Source organism: Lampetra fluviatilis, chromosome 2 (assembly GCF_964198595.1).
Source record: "Lampetra fluviatilis chromosome 2, kcLamFluv1.1, whole genome shotgun sequence".
Classification (NCBI taxonomy): Eukaryota; Metazoa; Chordata; class Hyperoartia; order Petromyzontiformes; family Petromyzontidae; genus Lampetra; species Lampetra fluviatilis.
In genome coordinates this window covers 12,817,016-12,840,873 of record NC_136276.1, presented here as the reverse complement: position 1 = coordinate 12,840,873, position 23,858 = coordinate 12,817,016, and the positions used below count along the sequence as shown (strand labels likewise).

At 49.3% G+C, this 23,858-nt stretch overlaps 1 protein-coding gene across 2 annotated transcripts in view; it reads left to right on the top strand.

The window, feature by feature from the left end:
* The first annotated feature begins 3,183 nt into the window (after positions 1-3,183).
* Positions 3,184-23,858, top strand: part of LOC144942960 (proto-oncogene Wnt-3-like) — a 40,734-nt gene continuing 20,059 nt past the window's right edge. Inside the window, exons 1-2 of one of the 2 annotated variants that reach the window (XM_078870028.1) lie at positions 3,184-3,849; positions 21,756-21,997. In XM_078870028.1, coding sequence (XP_078726154.1) covers positions 3,737-3,849; positions 21,756-21,997 — 355 coding nt within the window. In that variant the 5' untranslated portion in view covers positions 3,184-3,736. Of the gene's footprint in view, positions 3,850-3,960; positions 3,991-21,755; positions 21,998-23,858 lie in introns of those variants that run through there. The other variant, XM_078870036.1, reaches the window with a different exon arrangement.

Here is a 23,858-nt window from a genome sequence, read left to right as displayed (position 1 = left end):
TTCGCTCAACTACAGAGACCAATTATGGAAGGCGGATCGGGATAAGCACTGCCACCTTATTCATAATTACGACCACCACCCTAACCACTAATACCATCACCATCGTATTCACCGATATGACCACGCATCTGTACCACAAAGCACGTGCGTTTTGCGGCATGTTGAAATGTCGTTGCGCGTATACGCTTTTGAAATCAACATGTAATTGCAACAACTCTCCCTCTCAATGCGTGATGTGAGCAAGGCGCAGATTCCAGCTACCGAAAAGCCGTCATGACAGCCCCAACGCCAAATCATCATCTTAATGCAACTACCGACCAGTAACCATCGAACTCACTCTGAGCAGTGAAGCTCATTCAATCGCTTTCAATATCGCGACACGCTTTGCTGTGAATGTTGCAAAATTAACAATGTCCGGTCCTTGCTCAATCTACTACTCAATTTAGATGTTGCCCATGCCGTGTCGGTCATCGGGGGTTGGTTGACCACACATCACCACGTCCGTCAGTGAAGTGGTGGGGGGAAGGTGGAGTGATGGGGTCCTGGACCAGTTGAGATATCACTCACTATTGATGTTCGCCGTGGTGAGGAAATCGAACTGACGTTGCTGGGTTCATATCGCAACGCGACAAAAACAACCCTCCACTGCAACCACCGCTCCACTCCCGTGACAACTGTCATAGTTACCCATACGTCGTAAGCAAGCGTCCGCTGATGGCGCGGGAACAGTGGCGGTTCGCAGCTGTTCGTGTTTGTCGAGGTGTTGTTTGCACGGATTGTATAGGGGGTGCCTCAATATCGCGGCCCCTCGTTCAAGTCATTAAGGGTGATCACGCTGAGTCGGGGTAGGGCATCTCAATGAGTCAGAGCGCTGAGCTGGCACCTTCGATTCCGGGGTCGCAGCCGCCCATCAATAAAACAGGGTTCTCAAGTAGGCATGAGTTCACAGTTATTACGCAACAATAAGGGCCTCGAAATAAATGTGGTTGTCTCCATAGATTTGGCGAAAATTCCAACTCTGATCATTATAATTAAGCAACTATCGTGTGGATTGCTGCCGTACGATGTACATGTGAAATAAATGTGCGCCCCACAGTGTAAATAATGGGCCAATTGAAGGTGCTCCTCAGAAGCAGTTCTGTGACAGCATCTTCCGCGGACCGTTCTCAAACACACGGGGGGAGGGGAGGGCAAGTGGAGTAACACATTTTTTACTTAAAGCTTTCGTGACTGCAGAAATCTATATGCTTGGTTCTTTCGGTAAAGTCACGTGGATAGAAAATAAAAAAAATACCAATAATAAAATGAAATAAAGTTAAAATCATGGATTTTTTGCTATTATTTTCAAATGTTTATAATTTTTTCAATGTACGTAACTTTACCGAAAGAACCAAGAATATGCAGTAACAAACACACGCAACAGGTGATTGTTTGTTTATTTTCTCACAAGAAGTATATTGCCATGTAATTATGATGATCATAATAAAAACAATGATTCGTTTCATATAGCCTCGTCATTGTTCATACCAAATCGCATCTCACATCCACCGAGCAACCACAGAGGCGAGCTGGCGAACGGCCAGGCTGTGAGTCAGCGTTCCCAATGAGGGAACCGGAGCGCCCGGAGAAACCCGACGCATGCGAGGGAGCAACACTCTATCCCATATACAGAACGGGGTCAAGCGATATCAGTCCACAGCTCTGCGGTACCGACTTGCCGTGGCAAGCCAGAGTCGTGAGCAACAGGAAGGGAGTTCAGCAACATTTGTGCGGTGATCCACCAACACCTCGCTGCTGCCTCCACAGTGCCGGGCTACAGGCCACGTGCATCATAGCCACCACCGCCCGGCTCTGTAAAACGGAGAGCCTCGTCGAGTCTCAATGTATATTGAACTTCTTTCGCACCGCACCTAGCCAATCGTGCTAATCGGATGGCGCGGGGTCGGACAACAAACTAAACACAAAAATCAGTTCAATGGCCCTTGTGCAAGGGTGTGGTGCAACGAAGACGAACAAAAACACCTGCCGCATGGACTTCACAGACTATCGTGGCAAGCGCTGTCAGCGAGCAACGACGAAGGTGCTGAATTGCGCACAATGGATTGCTGCGGCAAGAACCACGCCCCGGCCATTTTTGTTCGCTCGTTGTGCGATACTCATTTAACGAGCTACTCACTTGAGGCCGAATCGACCCAGGGGAGGACCGCGTTCAGATACGCGCCACCGGCATTGCCCGCGAGCGACGAGTCGAACTCGGTTCGCCGGGTTCGCTCTCCGCACGCTCAGCGCGCGAGTCGCGCACTTGCGCACAGCTCTATTTATAGCACTGTGGTGATCACCTGCTCGCACTCGAGGATAACAAACAGACGGGCGAGACGTTGACCTCATCGCATTATTTTTGGGGGCTCCTTTCGCAACGCCGTAAAAAAAAAAATGAGCCAGGGCTCTTCCAGCCTCACGGGCACAAGCGTCACCGGCGCGGGTATCGGCGGCGGCGCCGCCTTAGTTGAGGGGAGCAGTCCGGTGTTGGGAGCGTTTGACACGAGGTGGGCAGCCCTACAAACACCCTTCCCCCACCCGGCTATCCTCCCCAATCCCTCCTCCCCTCGCCTCCTCTATTCTGCCCCGGCGCTTTAATGCATGCAGCCTTCGCAGCTGGAGTGCTCGACTTGAGACGCCGCTGAGAAGGAGGCGAGAAGGGAAGGCAGCGAAAGACGGATTGAGGAGGGGAGGGAGTCGAGAGAGAGTGGGGTGGGGGGAGGCACACGGGGAGGGTGGGGGGGTGCTCACAGTGCAGAGAGGGGTGGGAGGACGAGTAGGGGGGGAGGTGGGAGGGATGGGGGGGGGGTGTGAGGTCCACGGCGCCGGGGAGGTGAGAAAGGCTCGCGAGCGAGTGAGGAGTGCTAAGACTCGGCGCTGCGCTTTGTTGTGCGTAAACACGGCGCGGCGATTTATATGGGAGATCCTCTCTGGCCGGGCCCCGTTCACACCGCCTCGCCTCGCCCCGATCTCTCCCCACCCCCCCCCCCCCCCTTTGTTATGGCGGAAACTCCGAAAAGGAGATGACTAATTATGACTTTGTTGGAGTCGTCATGGGAACCAGCACTGCGGGATATTTCTAGCTGTTGCGCTTTTTTCTGGCCCGATCACTGCTGCTGCTGCTGCTGGCTGGCTGGCTGCTGCTGCTGGCTGGCTGGCTGCTACAGACGTGACTCCAAGGAGGCATTGGCGTGTGGCGGAGGCGAGAGACGTGAGAGGAGCGAGAGAGTCCAGGGAGGAGACCGAGGAGCGCCTTCCCCATCATCATTAAGCCCAGCCCTGACGCAATTATCGCCGCTAGCGTAGGCTCAGTGACAGCGCGCCGCGAGTGTAACCGCACGCACGATCGCTCCCCCCCCCACCACCTCGTCTCGTCCTATCCTTCCCTTTTCGGTTCAACTTTGAACAATCTGTTTGTTGAGTTCTCGATTTCTTGCCTCGACCTCGAGTCTCTCCAAACCGCGAGCCGAACTCGTGAGTCAAAACGAAGCGTAAAGACAAGACGCAGAAGAAAACAACAACAACAACAACAAGGCGCGCTGGTCGAGGAGCGGCGCGAGAGGAACGAGCGAGGAGGGATCCGTGGGGACGGAGCAAGGTGGGCGGGAGAGACGCGCGCGGCAGGGAGAGAGTCGAGTTTGCTGGAGACACGGAAGTCGAGGTGACCTGGCCTCCCGTGCCGGGAGAGCGGAGAGAGATGGATGCTCGCTGCCGCCGCAGTCAAGTGTGCGCGCTCCTGCCGCCACTGCTACTGCTGCTGCTGCCACTGCCCATGGTTCGTCCAGGCCACGCTGCCTACCCGCTCTGGTGGTGAGTCCTGCACTCTACTCATCGATACTCATTGTAGACCCTGTGTCAATCTGCTGCTGGATTAAGGTCTCCGTCCACACGCCGTGTCAGTATTGGGGTAACCACCCCACCACCACCCCACCAGCATACTTCATCACGCTGGTAAGCGCGTGTTGGTGAAGGATACGGGGGGGGGACTGAGAACCGATTCAGACATCACTCGCTACTGATGTTAGCCGTGGCCGGGAATCTTAGCTCAGGTTGCCGGGTTGATTGCGCGGCAGTGCGCGAGTCGCTCACGCGCCGCCACGACTTCTACGCCCGCGTGTGCAGCACGAAGGGGTTCGTTTGGACGCGAGAACGACAGAGGCTTGGCACGATGATGTTATTGGGATACCCGTGCTACGCGCTGTTGCACGGCTTCATGCAAGACCTGTGACATTATATAGGGTGGTCCAAAAGTCAGGGCACGCGTGGTTACTTCATTTATTTTAACACTGGCTTTTAAACAATTCAATTAGTTCATTATTTCAGCTAACATTCGATTCATCATTATTGTTACTATGATTATCTACCAGCTAACATTCGATTCATCAGTATTATTACTATGATTATCTACCAGATAACATTCGATTCACCATTAGTATTACTTTGATTATCTATCATCTAACATTCGATTCACCATTAGTATTACGATGATTATCTATCAGCTAACATTCGATTCACCATTATTATTACTTTAATTATCTATCATTTAACAATCGATTCATCATTATTATTAGAATGATTATCTACAACCTAACAATCGATTCATCATTATTATTACTCTGATTATCTAGCAGATAACATTCGATTCACCATTATTATTACTTTGATTATCTACAAGCTAACAATCGATTCATCATTATTATTACGATGATTATCTACAAGCTAACAAACGATTCATCATTATTATTACAATGATTATCTACAAGCTAACAATCGATTCATCATTATTATTACAATGATTATCTACAAGCTAACAATCGATTCATCATTATTATTACGATGATTATCAACAAGCTAACAATCGATTCATCATTATTATTACTATGATTATCTACCAGCTAACAATCGATTCATTATTATTATTACGTTGATTATCAACAAGCTAACAATCGATTCATCATTATTATTACTATGATTATCTACAAGCTAACAATCGATTCGTAATTATTATTACTATGATTATCTACAAGCTAACAATCGATTCATCATTATTATTACGATGATTATCTACTTTCTTCTCCCTGCGGGGTCACGTCAAATCCGTTGTTTATAAAACTCGACCGTGGACCCTGAATTAATTGAGACCACACAACATAATGAATGTTCAAAGATTACACCTGGAAACTTAAAAAGTGCTACATTCATTTCAGAAGATAATTCACGCACGTATTATGTTAATTGGAGCCAGTTTCAATATGTGTTACAATAAATGAAATAACCCTTTGTGATTTCCTAAAATAAATATAATAACCCTAATGTGTCCTGACTTTTGAGCCACCCTGTATGTTTGCATTACGGGGTCATTGAGTCAGATTCCGTGAGAAAATAGGCATTAGTGGTGGTATGGGGCTTCCTAAACAGAGAACTGGGAAGTGTAGGCATCCGAGGGTGAACAACCAAAACAAGAGGCTGTCATTTAGCCCTAATGTGCCTCAAAACACCTCTCAGCAGGGCCATGCATTGAGACGTTTGACCAATTCTCGTTTAATGAGTCATCTGATCCAGAGTTTGCAATTTCATTAAATGTAGTTGGATAATATTGCCTTTGCACACCAACATTGTCCATTTGCTTTTTGAGTCATCTGATCCAGAGTTTGCAATTTCATCAAATGTAGTTGGATAATATTGCCTTTGCACACCAACATTGTCCAGGTGCTTTTTTGGTTTTCTTTTTAAATAGCAGAGACGAACAGAGAGAGGTCTGTTTATACGATTCACCATTTTAATGAGCGCTTTGCTGCCGTGCGAGTGAAGCAATCGAAGAGCCCGGAGAGTAACCCCCACGATGCATCCACCTGCCGTGGCCACCACCTCCCGGCCCCCTCGCAGTCTCACACACGTTTCGCAGAGATCCACGAACGCTTGCATCCAACGACACTGGGTTACAGACTGGGGGTTGCCTTTTTATCGACAGGGTAGATACGAGGTGGGGGGGGGGGGTTTAATATTCGTTTTGAAAAAAAATAAGGGAAGATGCCACAGAAGTGTTCGTCCATCGAGCACACGGAGCGATGGAACGGTCAGCTCGTGTGCAGGAGTTACGTGCCTCTGGAAGTTCATACTGATACTGAAAAAAACAACAACAGATAATTGAAGTCCATAGATTATGTGAGGCTTCTGGACTACATTTATTTGTTTTAAAAGGCAAATCCTGGATTGGTTTCACTTTTTCTGAGTCTCATCAGCGGTGTTGTTGCCCGTTAGGCATATACCGCTGTTTCCCCGTGTTGTAGGCAAAGAGTCAGACGCGATCGTGGGCCTAGAGGACACAGTTCACGAGAAGTTGGCAACAGGGTGCCAGCCAAATCGTTCACGATTAAAAAAAAACCCCAGAAATATTCATCCGTTGAGATGCGGTCAAATGATGATACGAATTAGCCCGGCCGCACGAGGGCAGCTTTGTGGGAATATTTCAAGTTGGTTAACTCACGTGCAATTATGAAAATAATATCGCTCGTAAAGTTTATGGCACAGTCGAACGATTTAACTTTGCTGTGACAAATGCGGCCGTGCTGTTTCCGGTGAGATCACGTTGGCAAACAATTTGTTCATTCCTGTAATGCATTTAAAGTTTGTACACAACAAATGAATAAATGCAGTAATCGCCCGTACAGACGTAAATACATTGGGGCAAAGTGTTGTGAGCGAGCGCCTATTAAGGCCGAAGTAGCGACAACGAGGGGGGGGGGGGGGCGAAGCGATGTTGCCACCCCAAAAACCTGGCCGCTTTTGTCTCCCTCACGGTGCTGATGTTTGCGCATCACGGCAGGTATACTCATTTAAGGCGGAGTCGACCTAGGGAAGTCCCAGACATGACAGATCTGGTTACAATGTGTGCACGGATGCTACTAGCCATAGCGAGGGGAATCGAACCCAGGTGGACCCGGGGGGGGGGGGGGGGTGTTGGTTCGCACGCAGCACTCCGACTGAGACCCGCGCGCCTTTCATGTGGTCTGCCTTAAGCTGTTGTGGCGCTGGGGTGAGGGTGAGGAGGAGGAGGAGGGTTTAGAGACGCGCGCTTCGATTACATCAGAAGCGACGCACTTTCTATGCCCGCGCCGCGTCGATGCGCCGCATTGAACGTACCGCCGATGACGGCCACGCAAAACCGACACGCAGCAGCAGCAGCAGCGTTCGGTTAGCTCTGACGAGAGGACGCAGCCCTGCTGATGGAACTCAGGGAAGTGGAACCCGGCCTTGAGAGTTTCCGTGCGTAAATTAATGCTGGGAAATATTGGCTCATAAAAGGCCGATAGGCCGATGTGTATTTCGTTTTTTTTGCGTGGTGAAACGTATCCTTGTCTATTTATAATGCATTACCTATCCCTCTACGAGTGTGTGTGTGTGTGTCCCTATGTAATTAAACGTATTAATGATACTGTTTCACTTACCCAGGTAAGCGTCAGAGACCGCTGAACATTTATAATCGAGTATTTTTTTGTTTTCGCGTGGGACAAAAACGAGTGCGACAGGGGACACACGAAGGGGAAGAGAAAAATTGCGACGAAATCCGCGCACATTATTTGGTCAGTGGCCCACGTAATGCGTGCGTCATGTGAGTCTGGAAGTCAACAGACCGATAGACGAGAGATGCATTTTTATTGTGGAAGGGCGCGCTGATCTTTGCGTGATCCGCAAACCCCACGGGATCGCCGTCGCGCGCGCCACCCCGCCCGAGACGCTGATGACACAGTCGCGTCGTTGACTTTCTCGGCCTTACGAGCCTTCCTCGTCGGGATTCCCAGTGCAGTCAAGATGCTCCGGGTTTCGACTAAGCAGCTTAAACCCCGGTTTCAACGTTAGCCGGCCTCTTCAGCAAGTTGTAGCCTGTTTGGATAAACGCCGCCGAGAATGTGTAAATCACTCGTCGACAAATATGCGAGACCAAGCGGTGGTTTATTGCCGAGTTGCTGAATCGACGGACGTCGTCCGACCGCATGTTTCAGTTTCATTTATTCGGGATGACCCTGTGAGCCATGCGGCTCCTGACTCGGGTGCAACCGCAACAAGCAAAAACACGAACAAGAAACATCTGAAAGTGACTACGCGCAACAGAAAAATCCAGGAAAAAAACAGTCTTCCAGAAAAAAACGCCGTATTTCAACGCGGTGTGCAAAAATTCCAGTGGGATGCAAGTCAAACAATAACAACCAAAAGACACTCTCATTGGTTCTTTCGGTAAAGTCACGCACGTAGAAACAAAACTAAATCAAAATAAATCACAAATAAAACAAAACTAAAACAATGTGCTCCGTGCATACGTTTGTGTCGTCGGACAAACGCAGATCAGAGCCGTCAGTCAGTCAAGTCAGCGGAGAAAAGTAAAGCGGGCAAGAGCATGCGCGCGTTCCGAAGGCGACGATCGCCCCGGTAATCGATGCAGCTGGTGAATGACATGGTAGCCATGGTAGACTTGGTGGACATGGTAGACTTGGTGGACATGGTAGCCATAGTAGACATGGTAGCCATGGTAGCCATGGTAGACATGGTAAACTTGGTAGCCATGATAGACATAGTAGACTTGGTAGCCATGGTAGACATGGTAGCCATGGTAGACTTGGTAGCCATGGTAGACATAGTAGACTTGGTAGACATGGTGGACATGGTAGACATGGTAGACTTGGTAGACTTGGTAGCCATGGTAGACATAGTAGACTTGGTAGCCATGGTAGACTTGGTAGCCATGGTAGACATAGTAGACTTGGTAGCCATGGTAGACATGGTAGACATGGTAGACTTGGTAGCCATGGTAGCCATAGTAGACTTGGTAGACATGGTAGACATGGTAAACTTGGTAGCCATGGTAGACATGGTAGACATGGTAGACTTGGTAGCCATGGTAGACATGGTAGACATGGTAGACTTGGTAGCCATGGTAGACATAGTAGACTTGGTAGCCATGGTAGACATGGTAGTCATGGTAGACTTGGTAGCCATGGTAGACATGGTAGACATGGTAGACTTGGTAGCCATGGTAGACATAGTAGACTTGGTAGCCATGGTAGACATGGTAGACATGGTAGCCAAAGAGGCAGCGGAGCGCTGGCCCGAGAGGACGATCATCGCGGAGATGGAGCGACCGGTGGATCGGTGAACGTGCACGAGTGGGATGGATTGTGGCGTCTCGGGCGCGTGAGGGACGGCGGCGCGGTTGAGTCCTTCATCCAGCAGTGGATAGGCCATGGCTGGCGGTGACGATTACGCGTATCTTGATGTAAACGTGCGCGACATCAATGCTGGTTCTGTCGCCGGCAGGGACCTCGTCACCTGCGCGCTGCCTTTGAGTGCGCGTGGAGAGTGTCCACGCGGGGAATTGACGAGCTGCACTGAACCCTCGCGTAACCACGCACAACTGTTGGGGGCAGTGGTGTTAGCGAGCACCTATTAAGGCCGGGATTGGAGCGCGCGAGTTGGGGTGGCCAGAACCACGCTCGAACGCCTTTGTCTCCGCAGTGCTGATATTTACCCACGGGACCAAATTAAGGCTCAATCGGCTTAGATGATGCCCGTGATGACTTCTTCCGCTGATACAAGTGAGGGCTGTAAAAAATAACTTAAGTCGACATTAGTACGAACACACACACACACACACATGACCGCGCAGACGTGACCCCCCCCCCCCCCCCAGCTCACGAGGTGAAATCAGCTCGCGTGCAGGTGTCCTCGTGGGTTGGCACATCGTGGAGGTCCCTGGCGGCGGCTTGGGGAGTCCTTCGTCCAGCAGTGGATTGAACATGACCGCTTATGATGAGGACGCCGATGCCCTCCGTACGCAGCTGATGTGCGGAATTATACAATCGTCCGTGAAAGTTCCTTCCGGGGAAGGTGCCCCACGTTTGTAATCGAACACCCCGCTCATTCGCTTCCCTCCCCGACGCGACGTCGTGTTCAGGACGCGGCTGTGTCAAGCGATCTAGTCCACAGCGCACGCAACGATGCCGATTCACGACGCACGTGCGTCTACGTGATGTGCAACTTCTTTCTCCGCCGTACGTAAGCCAAGCGCGTGCTCGTCGAAAGGTTGCGACGTGCACCGCGGTGGTTCGCACACCGCGCTGCGAACCCCGCCCCTGAGTTCGACACCCCAACCGGTTCCTGCTCTTACAGCCTCGCCCCCACGCCCCGCGTCAACAACCCGCACGAACCACCGTGGTCACCATGCACGCTCAAAACAACTTCATTGGCAGACACGGCGTAGATTGACAAATGGGCCGTGCATCATTGTTATTATCGACCCCTTCATATACCCACGCAGACGCCTGCCTACGCATATTGTCCAAAGCGGCTGTTGGCCCCATAGCTGGCTATCTGGAGTTTCGTATGATTGCATTTGAATTTGACGTACGAACGTCAAACTCAAATGCAATCATCGTCAGGTTTTTTTTAGGATGGTGTTCCTTTTGATAAAAACTAAATATTTCGCCGACACGGGAATGATAGCCGAAGAGTCTTGCTGCTGAAATGGTCATCGCTTACGCCAGATATGGAAATGATACATTCCTATGGCGGGGATGCAACTACCGTGATTTGTAATCGATACATGCCGATAACGGGTCACGGCCTCTCACCACAGATTTCCATTGATAATGATCGATAATTATAATTATCCGAGAATACACCATTCGGGCTGTACCACGCGTACCATTGGGAGGAAGGCCACAGCACATGCGAGCGACGCGTGCGACGTAACGGCATGGTGGAAGTGTGGCGGTGACGCGGGGCGCGAGAGATGGTGGCGTCGGCTGACGGAAAGGATAACCACTCTCACTGTGAGTATGTCTGGGCTGGGTGAGTGGATGGATGGTGACTGGCTGGGTAGATGAATAGGAGGTGGGGGTGGATGGTTGGCTGGCTGGGTGGGTGGGTGGACGGCTTAGATGGGTGGATAGCTGGCCGGTCGGCTGGGTGGATGGCTGGCTGGGTGGTTGACATGAATGAATGGGAGAGGTGGATTGATAGATGACCACTTGGCGCCATGGCTGGCTTGGAGGTTAGGGGGTGCCTGGCGGGGGGGGCGGTCTCGGGTGCCACCTCCCCCCCCACCTCTTTAACCTCTTCTCATCCACCCCCCAAGAGCTCTCGATCCCGCATGACATAGAGACCCCGTGCCTCGCTCCGGTACCGACACGATCTCATTAAAACGTTTCAGTGGCGACACTGACGTGTGTGCAATGTGTCAAACGCGCGGCCTTACGTGAATTTCGCTGCTGGATGAGGGCATCCCCACGCCCATGCGGGTAGTATGCCCTATTGACCTTAACTATGATGGTCAGTGCAGGTTGGTAGAGGCGAGTCGCATCGATCTTGGAGCGTAGTGCGCTTCAAGACAACGACGGAGGTTGGCTGCACTGCCCCCCAGCTGATCGCGTAGAGAGAAACCTCCAACACCTGTTGTGCATGGCGATGACCCATCCCAAGCGGTGGACAAGTTCAATCGCCTGCTTGGCTTTCTAGATGTGACGAGATGGAACGCATTTGCGGCTGATTTGGTGACAAGATGCTATCGACGGTTAGGGCCCGAATCACGTGGTTCCTTTGTACGAATGTTGCTTTTGCTCAGATTTTTCGTGAAAACGTGTGAATGTTACTCCTAATCGCCACAACAGTGGCACAAATCGCTAAGAGGGATGGATGATGGTGGTGGTGGTGGTGATAATGATGATGTGTTTCAGCCGAGTCCACCAGATGTGAATTGGTAGCATCAAACTCATTTGAAGCCACGTGAAATAATGAAAACAAAGACATGATCTATTTAGCGCAACCAGGGTGAAGGAGATATCCACGTGATTATGGTAACCTGTGATCAACGTCTGCTGTTGAATGTCACATGATAAAGTAGCTGTTTGTGTGTTTAAACTGAACCCCGCGATCCGGGCTCGATTCGCGGTCACAGCTAACACAAGTGACGATTGTCTGAACCGGTCCTGCGCCTCCGCCTAGGTCGACTCAACCTCAAATGAGTGCCTGGTGCGATGTGTAAACATCGCCACTTGGGAGACAAATGCGGCTGGGCGTGGTGTTGGCCACCCACCCCCTCGTGTACCCGTTCCGGCCTTCATAGGTGCTGGCTAACAACACTCGCCCCAATAGTGTGTTAACATCTATACGGGGGATCTTAGTCTTTGCTTAAACTGAACCATGAGAACATGGCAATGACAAATAACTATTTTGCCAACGTTTGTAGACGCGTGTAAAATACGAATATGCGCATTAACAAGTGACGAAGTGCTTCGTGATGTATCGAGTCGCTCGTCACGGTAGCCGTGGCCAATAATTGCGTAACTAAACACGACGAATTCAGAAGTGACATGATTTACGATTATGTAGCTATATCACTCTCCATGTGCAGGCCACTATTTGCGCTGAGCCCTCTAAGTTTTGGGCGTAAAATTCTGCCTCAATTACTATTATAATGGTGATACAAATGCCGCCTATTTAGGGCAACTCCAGGAGAGCCTCCCTCCTGAGTCTCAAGAATCGTGAGGGTGCTGCACCACTCGGCTGATGCTATTTACGAGTGACATGCGGGGATTGTGGAGCAGTGTTGTTGAGAGCGCATTGCTGAAGAACCCGCCCAGCCTGATTTCCATTCCGCGCTCTCGGCGAACATCGGTGGCGAAGCGCCGATAATATAATCGATAATATAATCGATAATATATTCAGCACCCTTCCTGGGCTCTCCCTCCTGACGCGGCGTGGCGAAGTCACGGCCAGACATCCCTCGGGAATCGAGACGACGAGGGTGCCAAGAGTTGCTTCACCGTCAATGTGGGAGTAAAAACCGGAGGACCGCCGAGATAACGGCGCATGCATTCGATGAGGACAACAACCCCGCGCCTTCACACGGGTGCAGCGCAAAGCCTCGCGCTGCGATGCTGCTGGTAAATTGGCCGCGTCGAAGCGAGCGTCGAAGGTTATCGACCGCTCGCCGCGCACGATGCGGCGAGGCGATTGTGTTGTTCTATCGGGAAGGGATCGTAGCGCCCGGCTTCCATTCAAGGCAAGCGCGTGCTACAGCGAGTCGGTAGCGTGCGCACGGTGCGCGATGCCCTATTGTGTAACAGCACCAGGACAACATACTGCTGAAAAAGTGTTGAGACTCTGTGAGGTTTTCCCGATTTAAATACAACTCATTACGATCTCTATTTATATGTGTGTGTGTGTGTATGTTACGTGTGTGTGGGGAGCGGTAGTGTAGTGGTTAGCGCACTGCGCTACGAACCTGGCGACCCGAGTTTGATTTCTGCTCACGGCCAACACCAGTGAGAATTATTTGAACCGGTCCTGGGTCTGCTCTAGGTCGACTCAGCCTCAAACGAGTACCTGGTGCAGTTTAGTAAACATCGCCTCTGGGGAGACAAAGGCGGCCGGGCGTGGTGTTGGCCACCCACCCCATCGTGTGCCGTGCCGGCCTTCATAGGTGCTCGCTAACAGCACTTGCCCCAACAGTCTGTTAAGGCTATACGGGGGATCTTTGTTTGGTATGTGCGTTCGTCTAGTTACGTGAGTGTATTCGTCCACGGGCTCAGACCAGGCGTCTCATTTGTCGGTACTAAAGTGGATTAACTTTCGTGGTTGCAATGTTTTTAAGTGGCCCAAAAATAGAGAATTATGTGAGCACCATTTGAATTATCGACCAATTAAATGCATCACTTTTGTTCGCTGTACGAATGAATCGTATGCGCGTGTACTCGCTACGTGTGTAAATGTTGCCTGTGTTGTTGGAGTGTGGATGTGCCCGTCTTCCACGTCCGTCTAACTGATTATGTGTTCATGCGCGTGTGAGCGCACGCGCGTTTTGAATATACACATTCTATTTCTGGCCTACGGCTAACATTAGTGGTGAGTGAATATACGAACCGGTTCTGCCACAACGAAACTGCCCAACCCGCACTCACCCAGCGTGGTGAAGTATGATCAAACAAGCCCCCCATCCCGACCCCCAGCAGTTGATCGGCTGTAAAATATTATTTTAATTATCTACTATACTGTTTGCTGCCATATACGAATGTATATATCTTACCAATAATCACCTCTTTAAGCCGGCCTTTACTGCCAGTGCTGGCTGTTTACCCAGCTGGTTCTGCTTATTTTCTGCTTTCCATGCACGGCTGATTGGGACCTACGGATTAAATCCGCCATACAATTGTAAATTATTTATTATGAATTATCACTATAAGTAACAACATACTTAAAATCCGAACTCTAACCAACAGCACTGTATACATATCTTACTAATACAGCATAGATATTGATACATTATATAACCAAGTAATAATCGTTGATACTATCACATACCAAAGCATGTTACGTGTCGTTGTGTGTGGACATGCACGACACATAACGCAGTGGATTATATAACCCGGTGATTAATGTTGAACTTAGCCCGTGGGTAGAAACCACATTAGATTAATGTCGCCTATAAATAGTCATTTCCATTATCTAGATCATCCCCATCATCATCTGCATAATCTCCAATTTCTCCAATTTCGTCATCCCCATCATCATCGTCGTCGTCGTCGCGTGCACTCATCTCGCTCATGGCATTCACCTGTGCGGTCTGCTCAAGTGTTTCACGAGTAGATTGAAATAGCGCGATACGGTCTGCAGCTAGTCTCTACAGCAATTGTATATATATTGTCTACAGTATACAATTTAATACAGCGCGCAAGCTTGCATGGTACGCGTGCGCAGACACCGCCTACAACTGACGTCATGCTATTCAGATGACAAGCGGCCACTGCTCAATTGTAATATAGAAGGCAATCGTGGAGTATATTTATGCTCAATTATGATTTAATTACGTGAAAATCACATGCGTTTAATAGAGTGCAAGTATGAGTCGATAGGCGTTTCACTGTTACCTACGTGTGTGAACCAATCCACGGATTAACGATCGATGATTACAATTATAATAATAATAACCGTGTAATCTTTCGAAGGAATTCGATAGTCAATACATTGTTTGAAAACATAAAAAAAATCGTAACTTGTTTAAATGTACAGTAAAGTATACATTACAACTTTTCGTGGATATGGAACAACACCGCCGGTAATTGCGTCGGTGTTTGTAACACACGCATACGCGTATATACACACACACATCATGCTCCCCCGTGAAGCCTCCACAGACTGTTGGGGCAAGTGTCGTTAGCGAGCACCGATCATGGCCCGCAGGCCACACGAGGCGGTGAGTGGCCAACATTACACCCCGCTGCCTTTGTCTCCCCAGTGCTAATGTTTACACACCGCACCGGATGATAATTAAAGGCTGAGTCGACCTAGGGGATACCCGAGACCGGTTACAAGATAATTCATCGCCGATGTCGGCTGTGAGCGGGAATCCAAGTCGGTTGCCAGGTTCGTTGGCGCAGTGCGCTAACCACTGCGCCACCACTCCCGACAACAATACACACATACGCATAGTCAACAGTAAAAAGACCTTCTAATAATAATGATGATGATGATAATAATGATGATTACCCTGTCATTTATTACGCGAGGTCACGGACTCGGTATCGTTGCGCGTTTTACGCGTCGGCGTTGCGCACCACACATGCAGAATGGTGGCTATGTGATGCCGTGCGCTCATCGATTTGTATTCTCTACACAATTCTTGGTATAGCGTTAAGTGAATTATCATGAAATAAATACATAAAATAATGACATTATTCCGTACATCCCGTAAAGAGTTATGTATTACCGTCATTCTCAGTTGTGCCCAAGCACAATTGACAAAAAAAATCAACACATTCGTCAATAACACTGTGGCCTTAAAATAACAAAATATATAATCGTGCTATGAAGAAGGGTAATTGACCGAAACGTCACGTCGCCTATTTTATCTATTTTTGTTCTTTTAAGGCAACGGTTATTGACGGACGGATGCGTTGAGTTTGTTTCTCCTATTAATTCTCATCACTGCGCTTGTGTGGCAGTTAACATAGACTGTATTTCAATCGGCTTATGAATGCCAGCATCCGATAGCACCCACGAGAGCATGGGATAGCGAGTTATGGTCGACTCGAGTCCAATTGGTGTCTCTCGAAACAGAGCAGAGTGACGTTTCCATGGCTTGCTCGAGATATCCAGTTATCGCGTCCCCGAATAGCACGGTGGGCTACGTACGGTGCGAAAGAAGTTCAACATCGTACATGCGTCGCGTGAGATCTGAGGCTCTTTCCGTGAAACACTTCGTCAGGCAAAGCTCAAGTCCGCGTCGCTGACAGATTTAAATATTACCCGTGAAATGTAAAATTACATTTAAAAAATTTAATGTTACATTTATATCTTTCCGCTGCCTACAACGTGTGTTGGTTGATTGGGACCCGCTTTTTTAATGATTTATTTTCGCGTCCAGAATGCTGACAAAGGGAAGGAATTTCGGCGAGGCCGTTGAGCGAAATTGCCCCAGAGAATTCGAGCTCCGATATTTATCCAGCCTGAATTTATCAGCCAACTCGTGGTAATAGATTGTAGCCATAATAAAGTTTTTTTTAGGGTTAAATCGCGTAAATAGAAACGTGTCGTTAAACCCGCAACCACCCGACTCAGCCGATTAGTAAGTTTTATCGCGTAAACAGAACGTTCCAATAAGTTACTACTTCCGCACACCGCTTGTGTGTTGGAGAGTAAACCCACATCATTAACAATTCGAGCACGACGTTTCGCCGGTGATTGCAACCAGCTTCATCAGGCGAATAGCCGGATTTGAGAAGAAGAAGTCTTTCTGTTTGGCTCTCGAATCGAGTAAATGTGATGTCTTAACTGCGAGGCTGCCAAGTGCGAAGACCAGAGAGGGGTTAACGTAGTCAGTTATTGGTCGCGACAGCCGAAGTGTTCATACTCAACAGACGTTGTGGTGAACACGCTGCCTGGACGGGCACCCCGAGTTCAAGCTCCTGGTTGCCCGTGTCTCGTGGCAACTCGGTGTATGTCGGTGTCCACGGGGATCAGACGCGGGCCTGCGCTCATCCTATTTGTTTGGAAGACAATGTGTGCATATGTATGTGCCTCTCTCTATGTATCTCTGTGATATCTGTCTGCTTATATGTCTGTCTATATGTCTCTGGTTCTGTGTTTTATCTCTCTCTCAAATTTAGCATTCTCAGGAAGAACGTAATCAACCAGGTAGGGTGTTGACTGTTATGTTATCCGACTCTCTGTTGTATTACATTACATTTCTAAGTATACTAGATTTGTGTTTCTATTTCATTTATACCTGATGACGATTGCTTGTGTTGCAATCGAAACGTCGTATGCTAGTATTTAATTTATTATTTTCTCTTTATACGTGACTTTACCGAAAGAACCAAAGAGTAATTCCTGCAGTCACGAAAGCTCCAAATTAAGTTTGAAGACAATGAACTTGCACACGAAAGGTGCACTTGCACTGCTGCGTGGCGGGTCTGTCGCACACATTGGCGAACATTTCATTATCATCGGTGGAGGGTTTCGTTTTTGTTTTGGCGATATCTGACCCACGCGCGTGTGTGCGTTCGCTGACTTGGCTGCACTAAACTCTGCGAGCAATGTTCACATCCAGCTCGACGGACCAAAAATGAGCATTCGCAAACGACCAGCGAACCAGCCTCTTTAGATAAATATACACACAGTGTCGCTATCTTCTTGGTTCTTTCGGTAAAGTCACGTAGAAGGGAAATGTCGTGAGAATTATTTTATTATGTTTTATTTTTATTATTTTATTATTTCCCTTCTACGTGACTTCACCGAAAGAACCAAAAAGATGAATCCCTGCAGTCACGAAAGCTTTAAATCGAAAAGTGTCGCTATCGTTTACGCGTGACCGCAGTTCGGGCACAGCACTGCCTCGTCAATGTCAGGATATCGTTGTTGGTACAACGTGATCAGCTGGACGTTCTCGTGACATCCGCCATGGAAACGTGGACATTTTTCCAGCAGTGGCTCGGGGCTACCAGCGGCGACGCTGTTTGCTCGCGCTCTCTGCAAGACGATTGCTCGTAGGCAGAGGTCACGTGCGCGGCGTGCGCTCACGCCCCGGGCAACGTGTTGGACAGCGAGGGCAGGCGGGCAGCACCTCCAAGTGTGCAACAACTGCCACGCTCATAGTTATACTACGACGACGACGACTACAACGACTTCAAGGCATTGTCTCGCTGGGTCTTTTTTTATCGCTCTCTCTCTCTCTCTTTATTTTTAGATCCAGTTGATCGTGAGGTTTTAATTTTAACAAGCTAATAATATTAATTATGGCCTCTGTGTGAGAAAGTCTCGCCGAGTCTGAAGATCTTTTCAGTGATGTGTTGGGATGTTTGGCCAATCCCGTGAATGAGAGAGCGTGCATGTGAGGGGTTACCTGGAGTACCCGGAGAAAATTCACCACGCATATATACTGCGAAGAAGGGCCATTGCCTGAAACGTCACCTATATATACATTTCCTTTCAAGGTCACAGTGTTGTTGAGCAATGTGTTGAGGTGTTGAGATTAAAACACATAACGCTCCGTACATATAGATTCAAGAATCCATCGCTCTACCGCCATCTCTTGACCAACTTCACAGCCCAATCCTACAACACCTGGAATTGTCAGGAAGTCTCCCAGTCTGAGTACTGACCAGGTCCATACCTGCTCAGCTACCAACATTCGATATCGGGCGCATTCAGGGTGATTTGGTCACATGTTTACAGGAAGGTAGCAGATTATGAAACGAAATATCAACCAGAGTCAAAGTCAAGTCGTTTTCCTGCTCAACCGAGATACAGGGTGACGCTCATCTCCACTGGCGGCCCTGAGTCAGGGGTGGAAATTCGACATTCCTATGGCGGGGAACATCACAATCAGTAGCATCAGTTTGAACATTCCACGATGGTCTAGACTAAATGGCGTGTTATTCTTAGGCTGCTCCCGGCGCTTGAGGCTATGGAAGGCATCCCTCGCGTATGAGCCTGACATTTCAAAGGTGTTTAGGTCTTGTGCAGTGAGTGTCCACGTCGAGAAGAAAAACCTGAAACGCCTGGCGACAGAGTAGAGAGACAGCCACCGCATGTCTGGGAGGCTCCCACCGGGGCACATCGCATCGCGTGCTGGCAGCTACTCACATCGCCATTATCCTCGATCTTTTTTTAGGGTTGTCCCCACCTACTCTGCTATCCCCACCCACTGCTCAGGTAGCCGCACCCCTAGCCCGTGTCACGAGTCCGATCATCGAGGTCAAAACGTCTTAAACCGGGGGGGTGGGGGAGGCAAACATCTACATTGTCGCAAATGATCTGGGATATCATGACGTTTCTGGAACTAGCGGGACCGTTCCGTTGGTAGCATGTTAGAGGGCCCAAGAGCTCGCGTTCTGACAACTTCCGCTGCGCTTCTGTGTGGTTCAATGTCCACTTCGGGCCGCGATAGCCCGAAGTATCCCAAACGATGCATTTGATTAACATCGACAGTGCGGGTGCGAGAGATCGCAACTTGTCCTGCCGTTCATCTGCCACCTGTGCGTTTGTTCATCTGTGACTCGTTATTAGTTCACTAGTCACCTATTCACCTATTCGGCTACACCAATGGGCGATTAGGAAGAGCCATCGGTCTTCACGGTCCATGGACATCGCTTTGATCGTTGGCTGCTGGCACTGTTTACGCATTCTCGCGAGGCTACTCGTGAAGCCGGTCCACTGGCTCACTCCCCAACATCCCTCCATGTGAACGTGTGAACAACGGCGATCAGCTCCCCACCATAACCTCTTCACCTGACTACCCATGCTTTGTCGCCTGTTCACCGATCCATTTCTCACCTGTTCAACTGCCACTTGTTTACCTATCACATGTTCACTCACCTCACCCGTTCAACTGTCACTTGTTTACCTATCACATGTTCACTCACCTCACCCGTTCAACTGTCACTTGTTTACCTATCACATGTTCACTCACCTCACCCGTTCAACTGTCAATTGTTTACCTATCACATGTTCACTCACCTCACCCGTTCAACTGTCACTTGTTTACCTATCACATGTTCACTCACCTCACCTGTTCAACTGTCACTTGTTTACCTATCACATGTTCACTCACCTCACCTGTTCAACTGTCACTTGTTTACCTATCACATGTTCACTCACCTCACCTGTTCAACTGTCACTTGTTTACCTATCACATGTTCACTCACCTCACCTGTTCAACTGTCACTTGTTTACCTATCACATGTTCACGCATCTCACCTGTTAAACCGTCAATTGTTGAGCTACCACATGTTAACGCATCTCACCTGTTCATGTAGTTAGCTGTACGCATATGCAACGCCCTCTTGTTACACACACACACGTGTTTCGTGTGTGTACTTCCATTCCATCTGCATGTTGCGGGGATTTCTGTCTGGCCTATTATATTAGATAACTCTAAAATCATTTTTATTTTGTTACTTGGCGCTCTTTATTGGTTCACTTTTGGTGTTCATTTTTGAAACAGAACGTGTGACCCTGATCTCAGGACTCACCTGTAAAGAGAGCCTCTTGCCGAGTGGCCTGTCACCTGCTTCGAGATTAAGTCACTGATTGATGGGAGTGAGATTAATTTTCCATCTCAAAGGTGTCCTCCATATTCTCCCGATGTCCCCATTTCCCACGTGTCTCATTACCCCGGGGGGGGGGGTGGGGTGGGTTTGTGGGAACCTTTTACGTACCAAGGGCTGAATAGGACTTTCAAATACATGTGCGGCAGGCCACACATTAGCGCGCGCACATTCTTAGCGTTATCCGCCAACGCAAAAACGAGTTAGGGTTCACCTTTACCGCGCTGATACGATGCCTGTGACTGCCCCCCCCACCCACTCTCACAAAACACGCTGAGGGCGATGCATAACACAGGCACAGCACGGCACAGCAAGGCACAGCGATCACAGCAGAGCGAACTGAACGCGCGTGTCGACCAGTTAAAAAGCTCCACGAATGCAGCGACACAAGTGACTGAGCACGCTAAACCATAAACACAGGATGACTACTGTTGCCAGGACAAAATGATTCCACTCTAGTACCCGATTAGTGCTGCTAGGATACCTTGCAGTTCCTATTTACTATTTTCTATTTTACCAAGTAATGCCCACTAAGGCGTATAGCTATTTTTCAGAAGCCTCCTGACCACAAATGATAGCTCAACGAAGTGGCTCATCACGTGGAAATGTATAGCAGTCAAAGATTCTAAACGCATGTTTCTAAATGTGGAGGGGAAAAAAAACCGGAGGACCCAGAAAAAAAATCCAAAAAGATACAAACTACAAATAAGCAGCAGGCGTCAGGATTGAACCCACGACCTCCTGTATAGCAGGCGAGGTGGTTAACATCTCGCCACCGTGGCGCCCCACGTTGCCTGCCTTAAACAATCGCCTGAGAGAGGTTTGCGGGCCATTTCAAAGTGGAAGCCATATTCTTAGGTTTTTTCGATAAAGTCACGTAGGTAAAAAATTTCAAATTAATAAAAGTAAAAATAAAAATAAAATAAAAATCACGACATTTTGGAGGCAACACAAGCTTCCGTCTTCAGGTGGAAGCACGCTTGCTGTATCAACGTGCGCACGGGCTGAAGTAAAGTGAAGTCCTCGGCTGGGCCCTACCCCACGTGTCCCTATCTCCCAGGTGTTTAAAACCCACTATCCCCGTCTCCCCCCCCGCCCCCCCCGCACTCCCCGCAGGTCGTTGGGGGTCGGGCCTCAGTGGGCGTCGCTGGGCTCTCAGCCCGTGCTCTGCGCCTCCATCCCGGGCCTCGTGCCCAAGCAGCTGCGCTTCTGCAGGAACTACCAGGAGCTGATGCCGAGCGTGGCCGAGGGCGTCCGTCTCGGCATCCAGGAGTGCCAGCACCAGTTCCGCGGGCGGCGGTGGAACTGCACCACCATGACTGAGGGCCCGGCGATCTTCGGGCCCGTGCTGGAGAGGGGTGCGTTGCTCTTGCGTCTCGTGCGTCTGTCCAGCACACCAGTGCCCCGATGAAGCTAGTGCGGGGTCTGTAGCATATGTTATAAAGAGGCCTTAATTAAAAAAAACACACACATGTAAATATTAAAACGCAACTTTTTTACACGTTTAGGAAAGTCATTTTTTCATGCTGCTATACAGCCAGATAATACGACAAAATCGCTAACCTTAAACACCTAGTCGTTCATAAAAGTTGAAGGCAGTATAGCAGTATAGTAATACAGCAAGTGCAGAATCACTGAACCGGAATTGATAGCTTGAAAGCGTTTAGCGTGGGGCCTTTGAAAGTGCTGGGCTCGTAGCTACATGTGTAGCTACTTTTGCTACTAGGATAATCCGGCACTGCAGCACACCGATGTCTCCCTCTCGCTGTCTGTCTCTCGTCCTCACGTTCGCTCTGATTGTTGCTCTCTCTGTCTCATGCTCTCACATTCTTACATCTTCATCTTGGTGCCTTCGTGACCATATGCTATCTGGCTTCAACGGTTGCCCGAGTGCGAACACATCGCGTTCTACCTCGTTGAGCGCTGTTGGGGGATTTGGCAAAATCTGCTTGCGGCTACCCACGGTGATCTGAACTCTGCAGTGCATTCGCAGACACCCTTGGAGATCATGCGACTTCATTGAATTTCAACAAAAACGATTGCTCTCTTGGCTGGCCTGCATTTAGGAACTGAGATTGCTGTGAAGTGTGAGGCGGCAGGGGTGTGTGGTTGCCCCTACGCTCTGCGATGATGGTTTGGGACTGGCCGCTTGGTCGGGTAGCAGATTCTGGTCGACATTGGCGACGTGAAGGTCACTGACCTTGACTCTTCTCGCGTGGTGGTTTACGCAGAGTCGCTGGACATCCTTGTGCTGATTTTAGAGGTTGTGGGTGTGGAGACGAAGCCGTTGAGATTGCAGGTCTCTGGCTAAAACCACAATCCAGGATGTTCATGGATAGGTTCACTTCACCTGGCAGCGTTATCCAGATCAACGGAGGTTCTGTCCAGAAGTCTTGCAACAACCGAGACTGGGGGATTTGCTCAACCACGGTGAATGGTATTGCAACTATCTTAGCATAATAATGAAGCGCCATGTTTCCAAGGTTCTTGCACTTCCTGTCTTGCTCTATGGAGCTGAGATGTGACCCCTCAGGGGATCATTGAGAGGGCATGACTGAACGCCTTTGAAACTGGGTCTCTTTGCAAGATATTTGGGGTACCGATGAGATAACGCCGCGTGAAACCACAGGCCACTGCAGCAAACTAAGCTTCGGTTCGCTTCCTGCACGATACGGGAACGCCCACTACGGCACTCTGGGCGCCTCGCTCCCCCCTTGGTTGACCCGGCCCACCAGGTCCCCTGATCTAGAGCGTCGTGGGTGGAGGAGCAGGCCACGAGGTCAACCACAGGTCTCATGGCTGTGGCAGGTCGACCGTTGCCATAGCGATGTGGGGATAGGAAGGGTCGCCGGCTTGGAGTCTTTGCCAGGAGGGCCCCCTGGGGAGTTGGTGCCGGAGGGTGGATGGTATACTCCCACACCTGGCTCGACTTGATGCCTTACTTTTTGTTTCCCGTTTGTCTTTTGTGCTCATTCTATTCGATCATGTTCTTGGTGTCACGTGCTCCTACGAAGTGTCTACAGAGAGCTCTCGCTGATCAATACATCGCCCGATGTTGGAGAAAGGCCAGTGGAAGTAGATATTAACAAACTACTCCTGAGATTAACGCTTGGTAGTCGAATCAATGATTGTTATCTTTATGGACGGATTTTTAAAAAATCTAAATATGTGAAATATCCGCTATATAATGATTTTTTCATGCAGTCATTGATGGCCAGG